The sequence below is a fragment of the Dicentrarchus labrax genome, unplaced genomic scaffold, assembly GCF_905237075.1.
Source record: "Dicentrarchus labrax unplaced genomic scaffold, dlabrax2021, whole genome shotgun sequence".
Lineage (NCBI taxonomy): Eukaryota > Metazoa > Chordata > Actinopteri > Moronidae > Dicentrarchus > Dicentrarchus labrax.
The window spans coordinates 279473-297203 of NW_026136719.1; the positions used below are offsets into that span (position 1 = coordinate 279473).

The following is a 17731-nucleotide window of genomic DNA, read 5'->3' on the forward strand; positions in this document are numbered from 1 at the left end:
CTGTGACTCTTGTTAAATGCTGAAGTCAAACAGACTCTTCTGCTCTGCACCTCTCTTGTGTGTTTGCATGTCAGTGTCTAGCAGATGGAGCTCCACCTTCAGGTGTCATATACCTGTTGGAAGTCTGTTGGTATCTGACTAATAATGAACTCTTTATTTTTCCCACCACAGTTAATGTTAATGCCTGTATCATCTGAAATGTGTCATAGAGTAGACCAACATGTACGTTGTATAAAGATATTGTACAATATTGTATAATGATGTAAAACATGGACACACTTTATCAGTTACACCTGCCTGGTTCAATGTTTGGACTTTTATCTCCAGAACAGTTAAAATAATTAAAAATATATTTTTAGATTCCTAATCAAGTCGATATGTCCATGTAACCAGAGGAGCATAAAGACATTTAATTTCACTGATAATAGAGTTTTAATGGTATTTGTGTAATAAAGAGAGACAACCTACACACTGACTTTAATGTGACAACATTTAGATCCTGTGTAAATCTTCCTCGGCTCAGTCTGTCAACATTTAATGTTAAAGTGTCACAGTCTACATTTTAGATAAGAGGAAGAACAGAAAGTATTTTACCTGACATTTTGTTTCCTCAATACACACCCTGTTCAGATATTTCAGTACTGAATACATACTGTGTGAATATGAGTTCAACTCAGAGACAAATGTTTGAAGAGATACTCATTTATCAGAGCTTTTTATTCTCAATTGTTTCTATTAGATTTTGACAAAGATATGTTTACTGTTTCATTAACATTTATATTAAAGCTGCCATTTCAGATTTCACAGGTTAAACAGAACCAGAAAGAGGAGTTATATCACTTTAATTAACATTACAATAAAGTCAAAGTTAACTCAAAGGTTTCCATTTTTATTTTCAACCCAGGCTGCAGATTGTTTTATGTTTTAAGTCCTCCATTTTATAAAAATCTTACAGAAAACAGGTTAGTTCACACAAACAAAGACAAACACACACATACAGTATTTTATGCAATAAGAGGACGCCACTGCCCAAACAGGTTTTTTGTTGTATTAGAGAGACACCGCTTGCTGAGTTTGAATGTTCAACTAATGTCTGTGTGGGTTTCTCCATAATCAAAGTATGTATTTTAGGTGAAGTCTCCAGTTAATATCATTGACTACAGAGGCCTGAACATTGCCACAACAGTGCTGACTTGGTTAGATATATGTATAAACTGTAAACACTGATAACAAGATGGTTCAATGATGGTTGTGAGCTGTGTGATGAACATTTGTGATCATATCTTTTTAATGTATTTAATATGTATTTTTAATATCAATAACAAATAGACTCAATCAAGAATCAATAACAACATATCTGCTGTCCACTAAAGAGTCCCAGGAAGAAACAACTTGATACTGAAGAAGGGTTTAATACAGAAAGACATACAGGATGACAAGATAAACAGATACATTAGAGCTCAGAGGTGTTTCAGTTGTTGCCCAATTTATCTTCCTGTCTCTAAACCCCCGATTTAAAAGAAAAACTCTTTATTTTTGGGGCTGAGAGGGTGATTTTGTAAATTGTCAGATTTTATGAATAGAATCTGGTTTTTATGTGATTTCCTCACAAAGCCAGAAACATAATGGAGAGTTTTCTGTCTGATTTATTGTTAAAGAATACAACAGCTGACATGAAGGAACATAAATGCACCTACAGCAGGCGGTATAAATAATGTGTGTTATTAATGTGCATCAGACTGTAATATACAGCATACTGTCAATGTTCAGACTACAACAGGCCCTCCTCCATACACTGCTCATAGGCTGACACCTGCTGGTGACTTTATGGAACTGCGGCTGACAGTTGACAAATGTGAAAATAAAGCACATTTTTATCACTTGAATATAAAAGCATGTTGACTGCAGAGTTGCAGTTTGCTGTAATATGATAGTAAAGACTCACAGTACAATACAGAACATATATGTAATACAGTACATATTATAAGAATACAATAGAAAATATAAAGACTATAATTAAAAATATATACACTATATGCAGTATGCAAGTAAAAGATGTGGTGTGCAAAAATATTTAAAACATCGGCCATAGCATCACACACATCACACATGTTTCCCAGGTAAGGGACGCCGATCATCCACAAGATGTAAAAGAAAGCGTGATTCACTATCTTCCAGTGCTCTGTTGTCCAGTGATGCTCCCGTGCCCATTGTAGACACTGTCAGCAGTGGACAGGGGTCAGCATGGGCACCCTGACTGGTCTGCAGCTACGCAGCCCCATACACAACAAACTGCTCTGTACTGTGTTCTGACACCTTTCTATCAGAACCAGCATTAACTGTTTCAGCAATTTGAACTACAGTAGCTCGTCTGTTGGATCGGACCACATCAAAAAATGCTGCATCAAAAAGTACCAAACACTGACTGTTTGTCAGGATGTGCTAGTGAATAGATGAACTTAAGAAATGAGAATGGAGCAGTGTCAAGCATCTGCAAAGGTCATTTCAGACTCTGAGAACTGAAATATTTCAAGAACATGACTTCTGTTCTATGACATCTGTAAAGATTTTGTAAAGGTTTAGACACTGTATTGGAGATGAAGGGTCAAGTACAGCTTTTTAAATTATTTTAGATATTAGAGTTGACCATCATAAATGTATTATTGCATAATGTATAACTGGATACTTTGTCAGTGCACCTGGTTGATTCAATATTTGTTAGTTTTATATGAACAATAGCAGTCCCAAAATCAGAGTTTAAGAATGATAACATACATAACTTTGTATATTATTTTATTGAAGCTCTGATGGAGATGTGTGCGCCGATTTAGTGTCCCATAAGTCTACATTACAACATTTTGATCCATCTTCCTTCAATCTGCCTTAAATTTGTACATACATATTAGAGTAATTACCACACTCAGATAACTGATATGCCAGCATATATTAAAAATATACAGAACATATGAATGTCAGTAGACATCAGGGAGTTGGGTTTCAAAAGTTGTGTTAAATTACTGGCACATAGGCTGAATTGTTTCTTTAAAGATTGCTCTGTTTCTAGATGAGTGTTACAGAGAGTGTGATTCAGACACAGTTTGTTCTTTTTCTTTTCATACTGAAACATGCAAACATGTTCTGAGCCAATTCTTTTCTTTCACTTTCATCATCTTGGACTGATGACGCAGCACAAAATCCAGCAGGTGATTAACCCCTTAACTGCTAAAATTAAACTCAAACAGTTCATGAATTATATTCTAATGTTCATTAGCCCACACAGCCCACGACTCTAAAGTGAAATCAGTAATTGGAAACAGACCACTGTTGATGCTCAGGTGAGTGTCTACTGTACAGATCAGATTTGGATTGAGAGCTTTTCATTATCACTGTAGATTCACCACTGGCCTGTAGATGAACACAATAACAATCATACAGATATTTTAAATATTACAACTGTTAAATAATATTAAAATGTTTGTTGTTTTGTTTTTTGATGATTGACAGTTGAGGAAGAGGATGTGCCTGCTTCAGGGGGCAGCCACTAGGAGACTGCTTAAAGGGTGTGGATGAAAGGTTGGTATGTGTCCAAACTGCTGAGGCTCGTATTTTATTAGTCAAATGACTGTAGAGACAGAGAGGACACATCAGGAGACCTGTACCAGGTAAGAGAGAGACAACATGTATGTGTGGGTGTATAAGAGACAGAGGACATATATTATTAGCACATACATAAGATTATTTAAACCTAACCTTTAAACCACAAACTACAGCTGGGAGGGTTGTTATGTTTGTATGACAGAGACCAGATAAAGCCTGTTCAACTGTTATTCTATTTTTAGTGGCTCCTTGGTCCTTCATTACTTTACTTCGGGGAAACGGTGGACCTATTCCCTGAACTGATTAGAATTTGTGCCAAAAAACTGCAATTGAAGGCAAAAAAGTCATCAATTTTGGAAATCCCAAACAACTGTCAGTATTCTTAAATGAGCATCTACCATCTTTTTCTCAAAGCTGATTGATCTGTGATCTTACAAAAAATCTGATATAACACTGAGCTGAGGGCAGACTACCAAAATGTTACTTAAACCACACGTGAAAAAGATTTGAAACATATTTTGAAGTAAGTTTGACTCTGATGAGTTGGAGACTGAATGAAACTCTGTCTGACCTAAAATGGCCTCGGCTGCTGAAGTCTTCCCTGCTCCTCTCCTCCCACACAGAACCAGGTTTAAAGCTGGTTTGATGAGTTCAGACTTTGGTGTTATGTGAAGTAAAGTCAGAATATGAAGCCATTATTGTCTCACAAATGTGAGTGGAGAGTTGTGTAACTGTACACTGTGACAATAGATCCTCCTCAATGTTTCACACTGGACCTTTAAGTAAGTGTAAAGTTAATGTCTTTGGACAAACAGTGAATACTTACTTGTGTCAGTGTTGCTGCTCTGTGTCACCAACTGTCCTGTAACATGTCAACATCATCATCATCATCATCATCATCATCATCATCACCATCATCATTATCAGAGAATGAAAACATCAACATACAGGTTATAGCTCAGTTCAGGTTGAGTTGTATTTGGGCAAACCAGTGATTTTGTGTTTGTACTCTGGTAAAGCAGATTAGGGGTAAAATTTCTGCTTTTCACTTGTAAAAATATTTTCATGATGTAGGATGTAGACTTTTGCTATTTTATTACCAATTATTACAATTATTGCCAAATAAAATGTAATCAATAAAACAGTTAAAGTATAGGTATAATATAAATCTGTATATCTGTATATAGTTATAGTAAAAATGCTATTCATTAAACACGATACAAGGAGTAGATGAATAAAAACAAGAAGAAACTACTAGCAAACAGAAAATGTGTGTGTGTCTGTGTGTTCCATATGTATACCAAGATATTGATTAGTCACATTCAGCACATTATTTTAATATCTCAGTGGGCGACATACAGTCACAGTCTCTCTCTCTCTCTCTCTCTCTCTCTCTCTCTCTCTCTCTGTAGATGGTGTGGACGAGCAGTGTGATCTAAAACCGTTATAAAATAGATTTTCATGAGCCTAAAAAACGTGTTTTAACATTTTGATGTTCAAATGTTAAAACAGATAATATGGACAACATGTGTCTGAAATAAAGTTCAATAAAATTGGAGAAACACTGAAGTTTCTTGAAAAGTGCATTAATGTAACTTTAATGAGAGTTTCTTCTTCCTGCTTCTGTTGAGGCACTGATCATCTAAAATGGCGGATTGATATCGACTCGATATCGAACAATAAAAAACGTAAACTTTAATTATTTGTTAGTTTAAATCAGTGTGAAAATACGTCCTTTAAATAAAAACCAGTAAATCATCAGTTCTCTTTCCGACTGTTTGTTCCGCATTATCAAAGTAAAGTGAGTGTGTGTGCGGTTTATTCTGTCAGATTAATGAGTGAGTGAATAAAATGTGTTCAGATCAGTGAGTGAGGTTACTGTGATAATAACAATATATATAATAACAATATGAACAGAGTGCATTGAGCTGCTGGGTTCACTGGATCACTTCTATTAATGTGCTTTTAGTCGTTTACTCACCAGCTGAAACTTCTGCTGCGGATCAGAGAGATCAACCTGAGGACTGAAGCTAAAGTGAAAGTTAACAAACAGTTTTCAGATGTGTTTCAAACGTTGAGAGAGAATCAGTGTGCCCAAGAATGGAAAAATGTCTGCTGCATAAACTATTTTTACACGATTCTTATTTTACCATTAGACCTACAGCGTTATTCTTCTTAAACATTTAGTTTCTTCTCATTTACACTTTAATTGACATGTTTTATTTAAACGTAATATTCTAATATCGGTAAATTCAGGTTATTAAAAAGTCTTCCTCACTATCACCATGACAACCTCTCCTCAGAATATCTGCAGAAAAACGGATTCATTCACATTCAAAGGTCATTTCTTTCTCTCTTTATTGCTCATAAAACATAAAACCTGAACTTCATCAGTCTGTAAATACACCTTGTGCTCTATGTTTCAGCCTGTTTATGACTGATTATGATTTTTTATAATTATGACAAATCACTGCAGATAATGTTTCTGTTCCAGCGTACAGCCGATAGCTGATAACACAACTAAAGGTCATTAATCCATATTTAACATTAATATCTAATATTACATTTAAGTCCGTTCACAACCACAAACACCCTCAATCCTTTCACAAGGTTTAAATTATTCAAATGACTCATTAACAAAATAAAAAGATAATAAATGAAATGATAAAACTACAACAAGCCGCTTTCTGTGAAGCTCCTTTCATCAGTGGCTGATGTTACAGCGCCACCTGCTGGACGTGGAGACAATGTCAGACAATGGCTCCCCTGTGCACACCTGTTGCAGACAAAAAGTCCAACTTGACTTGTATAAATGTGAAATATAGGTGTAGTGCATTACACATTTTATACAAATACATTTTAAATTATGCACATTTTTGGACTCTTACAATAAATAACTTTTAAATAATGACATGGGAGTGAAATGGTCTCTTTGTCTCTCCTGTGATATTTGTGATTCTGATCAAATTGTAGATTTTTTATTTTTCTGAGAATGTTCCCACAATATAACTCAAATTAAAAAACATAATGCTGATAATAAAGATTAAATGACCAAATACTGTCAGTTTATTAGCTTCATCAGATATTTCCCACTCACTTTTATCACGCAGAGTTCTACATGATTGAAGATGAATAAAACAAAGTCAGATCCAGATTTACAAAGAATTGACAGTTAAAGCTGCAGTATAGAAAAATAACTTTTTGTATTTGATGACCAAGAAATGAGACTTAATAATCTTTTAGACTTGGTGGATTCTTGTAAATACCTTTATGAACACTATGAGGAGCCGGAGGAACCTGATCTTTCCAGAGATTATCTGTCTCATGTTCTACTGTCACTCAGGATAGTGATGATGTAACAGTGACCTGTTGCCACAGTTGATGGCTTTTAATTGGACAGTGCAACAGATGTTTCCTAGTAACCAATTTACTAAAGGCTTATACTATACTATTTTATTGCTGCAACCTGATTTAGTAAATAACCAGTCTGAAACTAGCTAGTAGTTACTAAGAACACAGGAAGGATTCAGACTCAAACTCAGTGAAGAACTTATGAAGCTGGTGCAACCAGAACATCTACTGAATGGACCTTGTGGCGAGGTTGTTTGTCAGTGGATGTTAACTAGTGACAGTAAGGTGTGAAAGCATCTTTGAATCATATAATGTTCACAAAGTCTAAACACCTGAGAGCAAACTGTATAAAACCTCAGTAAAACTGCATCAGTACAGAGAACAGTGGACAGCAGTAAACCTCACTGAAAGTCATTATAACTTAACCCCCCCAACGACAACACATGAACAAAGCCATCTGATGAAGTTTGACTTCAGCATTTAACAAGAGTCACAGTGAACTACAGGGAAACACTTTATTCATCTTTTATAATGATAAACACAGAAACCAAAGATCAAACACAGAACATACAATTAAAGATTCATCTGAATTCTGTCTTAAGTTGATGTCATCAGTTATAAAGCATCTATTCTTATTGGACATGTAACAAAGAAATCCTGTATGTTATAAATTGAACTATTATTTTCAGCAACCAGTGAATAGACCAGAGGTTTGATAATTGTACAGAGTCAGTGAGTTATTAACTGTTTAAATCCTCATTTATCACGAGACAGAACAGACTGAAATCAACATTTTGTCATTTAAAGAATCCAACTCAAACATCCAGAAATCTCTCAGACTGAACACTGGAGCTGAGCCAGAGGGAGATATTATCAGATGCTCTTATTGACTTCACAGAACAAACTGAAACAACACATAAAAACAAAAATGAACAATAGATACAGTTTTTATACGATGAACAATGAATACAACAGAAACAATAAAATGTAAAACATCAAAAAAGTAAAAGTCGCTATATAAAAATAAACACCAGGGAGACAAATAATGTAAAAACTGATGATTAAAATGTAAAAACTAAGACTATAACATTACTCCAAAGAACTGGTATCATCTGACCCACAGTGACTGCTGCTGTGTTTCTGTTCAATGTTGAAATCATTCACTTCAGTTGTGAATCTCTTCAATAAAGTTGTAATCAGTCAAAGCTCGTCTGAGATCAGCTGTGAGGTTTCTGCACCTCCACATCAACATGATCACAGTCTGAGACAAACATGGAAAGATTCTTTATATTCATTACTATGGTTAGCATCACTACTGTTGCTATGGTAACCTGCTGATGAATATTGTACAGGCTGCTGATTCAGACACCAGACAGCCAATGAGAAGTATTTGTCCTAATTGAAACCAAACAAGTTCTTTAGAATTGTCCAAAATGACTTTTCATTCAGAAGTTTCTGAATCAACTTATTCATTTCTTCTTCATGCTTTTGCAGAAGCTCCTTTTCCTCCTCAGTTTTCACATTATTCATTTCCTGTTCATGTTTCGTCAGTAAGTCTTGGATTTTTTCCAGATTTTTTTTCTTGTTGGTCACACATTTCACTATGTTACAAATTTCACCTTGATATTTTTTCCTCATTTTGTCTTCATTGTGGACTTTAAGAGCCTCTAAGATATTATATTGTTGATCTTTGTCTTTCATTTGTTTCTCATGTTCTTCCTTCAGAGCTGCAGATTCCTTTTTGTATTTCTCTTTGAATTCATTGAACTCTTCAGCTTTCTTTCTGGCTTCTTCTTCATGTGTCTTCTTCATTTCCTCCAGTTTTTTCTTATAGTTCTCCTCAATGTCTTTTTTCTCTTTTTCCTCATGTTCTCTTCTAATTCGATCCTCTTCTTCTCTTTTCTTTCTATCATTTTCTCTTTCCTGTTCGTATTCTTCTTGAAGCTTTTTCAGTTTTGTTTCTTCCTCCTGTCGTCTCTTCATTTTCTTCAAATCGTTCTTTCCACCATTCTTTTTGTTGTTTCTCCCATTTCTCTTGTTCTTTTCTCATCTCTTCTCTGCTCTCCTCCAGCTTTCTATCAATGGTTTTCTTTGATTCTGACTCCGATTTGATTTTTTCCTCCAAAGCTTCAACTTTCTGTTTCCACTCCTGTCGTTGAATTTCTTCCTGTTGTTTTCTCTTCCTGTCTTCTTCTTCTTCTCTCATTTCCTGTTCTTTTTTTCTCTCCTCATGTTCTTTTCTGATGTTTTCCTCCTTTTCTTCAAGTTGTTTTTCTCTCAGTTTTCTCTCCTTTTCAATTTCTGATCTCTGTTCTTCCATTCTTCTTTTCATTTCTTCCATTTTGTCCTCATGTTTTCTTTGAAGCTCCTCCCTCTCTCTCTTCATCTCTTCTTCCTTCTCCTTCAGGATTCTCTCCATTTCTTTCTTTATTGATGCTTCAGCCTCTTGCAGCAGCTCATTAGTGTAGCAGCTGCCTCCATTTTCCTTCACCATGTTGTCAATCTTGGTTATCAGCTCACTGACCTGTGTGCGGTTGTGTTTATCATAGTTATTAAACACATGGTATCTTCCTCCGCAGTCAGAGATCAGCTTCTTAAAGGAATCATCACACTTCTTTTCAATGTATTCTTCAATGGATATCTCGTCATTTTCCAGTGTATCTCCTCTTGTGAAAAGAATGATGGTGAACTTCTCAGAATTCTTCCCAAATCCTTCCTTGATGAGTTTTAATGTCTCCTTCTCCTCTGGTGTTAATCTGCCAATTTGTAACACCAACAGGAAGACATGTGGTCCTGGAGCCAGAAGACTGATGCATTTCACCATCTCCTCATGAACTTCTTCATGAGACAAACTATTGTCAAACAGACCAGGAGTGTCGACCACAACCACCTGACGACCATCAACTTCACTCTGTTCTTTCTGACAGTGTTTAGTGACTGATGTTTGACTCGAATCAGCTTTAAACCCTTTTCTTCCTAGAATGGTGTTTCCTGATGAGCTCTTTCCACAGCCAGTCTTCCCTATCAGCACAATCCTGAGACACTCTGGGTTCCGTTCTTCATCATCACCTGTGAAATATAAAGACCAGGAGTTAATTTAAATATTCAAAGTTGTTACAGTATAAACTAAGACTGAAATGTAGGACATAATTATTTAAATAAAATATTTAAATCAAACTACCCACCAGTGATCCTGTTCTTCTTTATCAGCCTCTCAAGTTGTATGACTTTATCCATTTGTGCATGTGCAAATGTTTCAGTCGTATAGCAGTGTGGTTTATTTTTAGTATTTTTTTCCACCATGTCCAACAGTTCTGGGATCTGCTGTTTGTCCTTGATGTTGAGAACAACATATCTTCCTCCACAGTTCTGACAGAGCTCCTGGATATCCTTGTTTTCTTTCACAAAGTTAACAACAGCTGGAGCTGTAGGATCTGAGTCCACAGTGAACAGAATCATGGTGAAGTAATTAACTCGAGAGCTGAATGTGTTCTGGATGGTCTTTAACTCTCCCTTGTCTTCATCAGTGAGGGGACCCACAGGTAGGACCAGGATGAAGGCATGGACGCCCTCAGGATCACAGAGGGAGATATTCCTGAGTGATTCCTCCATCACTGCCTCCTGAGGTTTTCCATACAAGGCAGGCAGCTCCACCAGGGAAACCCAACGTCCACACACCTCTCCCTGATGTTTAACACACTCTGATGAGTTGGAGACTGAATGAAACTCTGTCTGACCTAAAATAGCCTTGGCTGCTGAAGTCTTCCCTGCTCCTCTCCTCCCACACAGAACCAGGTTTAAAGCTGGTTTGATGAGTTCAGACTTTGGTCTTATGGTCTCTTCAGTGAGGGTGAGGAAGGTTCCTTTGTTTTCATGCACAATGTTCTCAATCTTCTGCATTAACAATGTGTGGTTGTCTTCAACCATGTTGTTTTGTCTTCCTCCACAGTCTGTAAGAAGCTGATTCAGACTGTCACTTGTTTTATTCCCCTCATGTGTCATGATGACCATTGAGTGTTTTAAAGCATCTTGACCAAACAAACTCAGGATGAACTTCAGTGTTTGTCTGTTCCCCTCAGTGAAATCAGAAGGTTTCACTAACAGCAGAAGAACATTTGGTCCAGGAGAACACAGAGTCACACAGTTCTTCATCTCTCTTTTTATGGCCTCCTCAGACAGACTGAACATGTTTGGAGTTTTTACCACTATTAATGGTTTTCCTCTCCATTCTCCATTGGCTATCACACAGCGGATTGAGGAAACTTTCTGGTGACGAATAGTTTGGTTCCCAATGATGAAATTACCAAGTTTTATCTGTTTGTCCTCACTTTTTCCCAGCAGCACAATCCTGAGTCCAGATGCTGTAATACAATAGAAAGATAAAATGTCATAAACTCACTGTAAGGCTGAAATCACTTGTCTGACACAAGGAGATCTCTTCAGTCATCTTCACACTTGACAATGACAATTGACAACCACTCAATCCGTTTGTGGATTGAAGAGTGACACACACACCAGCATGTACCAATAGCTGGATAATTTAAGAAAAAGCAGCATCAGATTTCCCTGAAAATGTATTTTGCAAATTCAAAGTAGCAAAATATGAATGTAACAGATAAATACAGATACAAGGTACCTATTGAGATAAAGGTACTAACATCTAATTATTTAAAATAAATGTATTTCAATTAAGTGAAGATTAAGTGATTGTTGGATGTGTAAAAAACTGCTAAAAATCTATCTACAGATATGTGATTAGCACTGTGATGAATTTACTTACTGTCAGTCACTGTTCTCAAAGGGATTGCAGATTTTGCCATATGCAGCCCTGTAAAAATGATTTGTCATGTGATTAATTAGCTGGTTAATTGTTCACTATCAGAATAGTTACACTTACCAGCAGATATAACAGTATATGTAGAAGTCTGAGTTTCCTTTTGTTTTGGACTTTGATGATCACCTGGTGAAGTTGCTGTTGGGTCCTCAAATACATCACAGCTGACATATTCTCCATTATTCTCCTTCACAATTTGAACCAAGCGTGTTAACAGCTCTGAACGTTCTAGGTTCTTCTCCTTCAAATATCTGTATCTACATTTTCTGATCATGTATTTTAATAGAGGACGTTCCAGATATTTTTCCATCAACCCTGGACTCTCCTCTCTGGGTGTTGATATCAGAACCAGAGAATGATCAAATGATTGATCACTGAAGAGTTCAAGGATTGATTGTAGTCTCAGTTTGTGTTCCTCGGTGAAGTCTTCAGGCTGTAGAACCAGCAGGAACACATGAGGTCCAGGATCAGAGAGTCTCACACAGTTTTCCACATGTTCTGTCAGTTTGTGTTCAGAGATGTTGGGATGCAGCAGATCTGGAGTGTTGATGAGAACTATTTCTTTCTTCTTTAACTGTCCTCTGACTGTCAGAAAGTCTGGTTCTTCCTCAGTGTTGAACTTAGTCTCTCCCAGTATGAAGTTCCCCACTGAACTCCTCTCAGACCAGCTGTTCCCCAGCAGAACAACCCTCAGCTCAGACACTGAAAAGAAAACAGTGAATTAGAAAAAGCTTCTCAGTGTAGACCTCATCCAAAGTCAATAACATTGTATTTATTAGTATTAAATAGCCAATTATAACCAGCTTTTTAAAGGTGGAATTCAGTGAATGTGTCACTGTCATCATGAAACAAACAAATTCACCAATGAGCTTCAAATAGAATAAAATGTGAGTTTGTACCCTCAACCAACAAACACTGTAATTAGATGTTAATGTACAGAATAATAATTGACTCAGTTTAACTCACTGTCAGGTGGCAGCCATTGTAAGCTGCTGCTCCGTTTCAGTGGTTGCAGATCATCTGTCACTGTAAAGATACAGAACACTGATTCATTCACATGTAATCTTTAACTACTGGGAGGACATATTGCTGATTATCAATTATCATCAGTGTCAACTTCACTGTTAGTCCCTGAGCAGAGTCTTAGTCGACCAACTTTTTATTGGTCGGATAGTCACAGAAAAACAAAAACAATGTTGCCACAGGGACCATAGTATCAGAGGACCTTTTCTTTATTGTAACACAGGAAGTCACTTTCCAGTGCATCTACTGTCAATGTGTTGCATATGCTAGCTGCTGCCAATACATAGTTAGTGGTCATATTAGCTTGCTTCCTTTGAGCTCAAAGGACAGGGGGAGCAGGGACCCAGCAGGGAATGCTCCTAAGGAGCAGGACCAACCAACAGAGACCAGCTGATTCCCAGCGGCTCCGACCAGGACTCTGACTCTGGGGATGAAGACCCGGCGGGTTCAGGCAGCAACAGAGGAATGAAACGGAGGAAGAGGAGCCGGTGTGTAGTCAGTTAATTAGTCAGTAACTGTTAATGTTATCCATCATCCATCGTATCGATCAGTCCAACAGGATTAGTTTCAGTGAAGTTGGAAGGTATTTATTCTGTGTGTTGAACAACCAGACTGTGTGATGTTACACTGTGTTGGAATAAATGAAGTAAAGGTTCAGTCTCCTTGCTGCTTGTTCTGACACATTCACAATCATTACCGCTGTTAGTGTTAGCATCTAATAGGATGCCATCCACATTATAATCAATCAATCTCTGGGAAACATATAAATATTTTATCCCAGAATTCTGATAGCTTAGGAAATGATCAGAATTGATTATACAAGGTGGCAGATTCAGATACAGAAATACTATTCTTACCCTGAACCAAGGAACACAATACTTTATATTTATTTTAATTAAATGACACAGGGCTTTAAAAGATACAAATAGTTCACACAACATAAAGTGTAGTCAACTAATTATTGACTCAAATCAGAACACCTATACCTTAGTAATGAGGATGATGGGAATTTAAGTTACAAAATGTGACACGTTTTCCTTTAAGTATTTTGTTTGTGGAAATTGTGTCATTAACAGATTCAACATGAACAAATGATAGAAATTGAAAGTCTGTGAAACAACACATTTGAGTGTGATCATAAATCATGCTGGAAAACACCATCAGTCTTGAAATAAATAATAATAAATAAAATTAGCTGCACAAGATCTGCTTCCTCTGTATATTCTGTGCTGCTCAGTTCTTGTTCCACACATCAGCTACAGAGTAGAAATATAGAGAAACCCAAACCAATCCAGTTATTATAATACAAAGATCAGAGAGCAAACTGATGAACATTTCATGATCTGATTGATTATAGTGTTGTACAAATATTCCTGGCCTCGGCCCTGGTCAGCGGACAACACGAGTATCGGGAGCGCAGCATGTTGTGCCTGACTGAGACATGGCTGAATGGGAATAAACCACTAGCCGGCTTCTCGCTAGTTCGGGCAGATAGGAATAAACAGAGTGGTGAGAAGTTGGGAGGAGGGCTTGCTGTCTTTGTTAACTCCAAATGGTGTAACTCAGGACATATTACCACAAAGGCAACAATGTGCACCCCTGATATTGAACTGCTAGTCATCGGGTTGAGGCCATACTATCTGCCCCGGGAGTTTTCGGCCTGCCGTTGTTGTCACTGTTTTACATTCCTCCATTGGAATGTCGTGGACCTGCAGACACGTCATCCCAGCACACTCATAACAATAAATGGAGATTTTAATCTTGCTGAAATCTCAAACACCCTGACCAACTTCACCCAGTACGTGACAAACCAGAGGGGATAAGATCTACTGTATGCCAAAGGAAGCATACAGCGGCACCAGGCAAGAGGCCTCCCTCCCCAGTTGCAATAAGGGGGGAGAAGGTAGAGCTGGTGGACACCTACAGCTCGGTGGTGGGGATGGAGCTGGACAGTGTGGAGGCTGTGACTGAGAGGAGGATGAGAGGGAAGCTGAAAGCCATCATGGACAACCCCTTTAAGTTTTAACTTTAACCTGCTTTGCACTGCTCTTGCACAAACTATAACTTTTAATAATTTGCACATGTACACTTTAGTTAACTCTGTTTGAATATGTTTGCACTCCATATCTCTTACTTGCATACTGCAGATAGTGTATATATTTTTTTCACTACATTCCCCTATGCTGCTCCTTTTTATATAAATAAATACAATTTGCTACCACCAAATATTTAGCAATCACTCAGTTAGCACACTAGTGTAAATTACATCACAGTTAACAGCAAGACCACGGGAATGTTACTATGGTAACAAATGTTATAATAATGAACCCACAACCTTTTCAGTGGATATGGAGGCCGGGACTTTAAGTGCAGGAATAAATAATAATGAGAATAATAAAGTCTGATTGAACTCACTTGGTGCTGCAGCCGCCGCCATGATGTCACTCATGGAAAATCTGAAGAGAGGAAGTAAAATTGTATTAAACAGACACACACACACACACACACACACACACCAAAGCCTTCAACACAAAGCATCTTTGTATAAAACTACAGTTTGACACAAAATGTGACTGTTTACACACCATACATACTACATATTAATAATTAGAGAGTCGACCTTAAGAATGCGTATCAGTCTGATCTAGGCACATGCTGAAGGGTCGGTACAGCTCTGTTCAGCTCTGTCTCATCCAGATGTTTCCCTTGCTTCTATTTAGTGGAGGTAGGAAATTAACCAGACGTACATTTACAATGTTTTCATTTAGTCTTTATCCCTGCAGTCGAATTCCTTGTGTCCAAACACACTTAGACAATAATGCACGTTTTTATTACCTTTAGGATGGACTACAGTAATGCTCTACTTTCTGGCCTCCCCAAGAAGAGTTTAGCTCAATCAAACCTCAGCTGCACGAGTGTCGACGAGGACCAGAAGGAGAGCTCACATTACACCAATCCTTAAGTCTCTACATCGGCTGCCTGTTTGCTTCAGAATCAATTTCAAGGTCCTTTTATTGGTTTCTAAAGCTCTTAATGGTGCCCTCAGATTTAGTGGCCTTTTTATCATCCCCAAAGTCAGAACCAAGACCCACACTGAAGCATCTTCTTATCACTATAGTCCTCGTCTCTGGAACAGCCTTCCTGAAGACCTGAGGGCCTTTCCTCAGTGTTTCACAAAAGTGCACACGCATTTGTGTATTTTGTTTGTATGAAAATACAAATAAAATAATTAGATTCACTGATAAAGCTGATTATGGTTCTTAATAAAATAAAATAATAATAATCCTAACAAATAAACCTATGTATAGGTATATATTTTAACCTATATGAAAATATTTTGCAAACCCCAATCAAAATGTCTGTGATGGAAAAAGGCAGAATGCCTAGGCTGCTGCATATTTACACTATAAAAAAACATTTTACTTCCTCCTCCTCTCATGGTCTGTAAAATGGCGTCTCCTCCCTTCGACCTAAAAGTTTCTAGAAACTTTATCCCCAGTGTGTCAGTAAATCTCCTCATTCCAGAGAGATTGTGCAGATTAAACACTGAAAACATATGAGGAGCTCTCGGTTGAGCCCAGAACACACAGACCTGATCGATCATTAATTATTAACTAGTTTTACTGCAGTTCACTCACCTGCTGGATTTCTTGCTGCTGCACAACCATCAGTGAAAGTGAAAGTTAAAAACACTCACTGTAGTCAAACAGGTAGAGGCACTCCCTGGTACGTAACGTAGACACTGCGTCTGCGCGGTCGCCATATTGAGGAGGTCAATATTCAGACCTCACTACAAAATCAGTCAGTTTATACTGTGGGTGGACTGACACTTGATGGTTATTAATTACTGACAGATGTACACCCACTGGCCAGCTAATCAATATTTAATCAATAGGGTAAAGAGACTAAGGTGCACAACAACAGTTGATCTCTTTTCCTAGTTCCTGTCCGTATTTAAAGGCTTACAGGTCACATGGTTTCACAGCAACCTCCATCAATTTCATTGGACAGTATCTGAGTATGTCAGGAGCCAATCAGCTAATAATTGGTATATTGGCTCCTTTAGTTTTCTACTAGTTCATGTGTGAGTGTGGATGTGTTCAACAGTTGTCTTGCTGGCTGTATAGGAGGTTATGTGTGTCACTGAATATGTAAGCATGCTTTATTTGTGCCTTCCCTTTAAACATTGGTTGAATAAATATTTAATGAATTAATGTGTTATTTGACTCTCCATGTGGCCAGCAGACAGTGCCAGTAGGAGGTCTAAGTAATCTGTAACTTTAAACATGCCACGTTCTCACTGTAATGTGGAATTAACATGTGCTACTAGTTAAATAATTATTTATATAATATATTTAATTATCATTATTCTTTTGTGACAATTTGAGATAATTATGACTTAATCCTTAGTTAATACTACAAACAGAGCTCTTTTAGTTACTGTAACTATCTTATATTGCATTAATAGCAGAATTTACAGGACTGTGTAGGGTTGTTTATTTTAAAACATTTGTTTGTTATAATTTAAGAAATAAATGAATTGGTATATCCAACTTTTGGCAGTTTTCTTTTTACTCATGAGGACAATAAGCAAGCAACGAGCACCAGTACTGAACAGACCAAAGTCTCAGATCAGCTGTGGAAGACACACAGAGACAGAGAACTGCACTGTCCTGGTATGTGGGGCTCTACAAGCTATAATTCATTGTGGCCCTCTGTGCGAGTATAGTGTGGTGTTTTGTTTTGCCTCTGCCCTGCTCTCTGAGGTCCCTGCTCCAGGTACTGGTAATAGTTCATCAGTCAGTCCAACCAGCTTTAAAACAAAGACAGCAGCCAGCAGACGAGGCCTGTGGGCCAAACCACGAAACAGTGTATTGCTCCTCTCACCCCTGGATTTTATATCTGAGGTTGTAACAATTAATAAGA

The 17731-nt window shown here is 37.4% G+C and overlaps 1 protein-coding gene across 1 annotated transcript; it reads right to left on the minus strand.

The window, feature by feature from the left end:
• Positions 1 to 7444: 7444 nt before the first annotated feature.
• Positions 7445 to 16494, minus strand: LOC127351825 (GTPase IMAP family member 8-like). Its single transcript, XM_051379795.1, is given in 8 exon segments — positions 7445 to 8922; positions 8924 to 10017; positions 10134 to 11309; positions 11729 to 11776; positions 11846 to 12484; positions 12749 to 12808; positions 15221 to 15261; positions 16444 to 16494. Coding segments are annotated over 7 exon segments (3630 nt in total). The 5' UTR covers positions 15255 to 15261; positions 16444 to 16494; the 3' UTR covers positions 7445 to 8343.
• Between the last annotated feature and the right edge of the window lie 1237 nt (positions 16495 to 17731).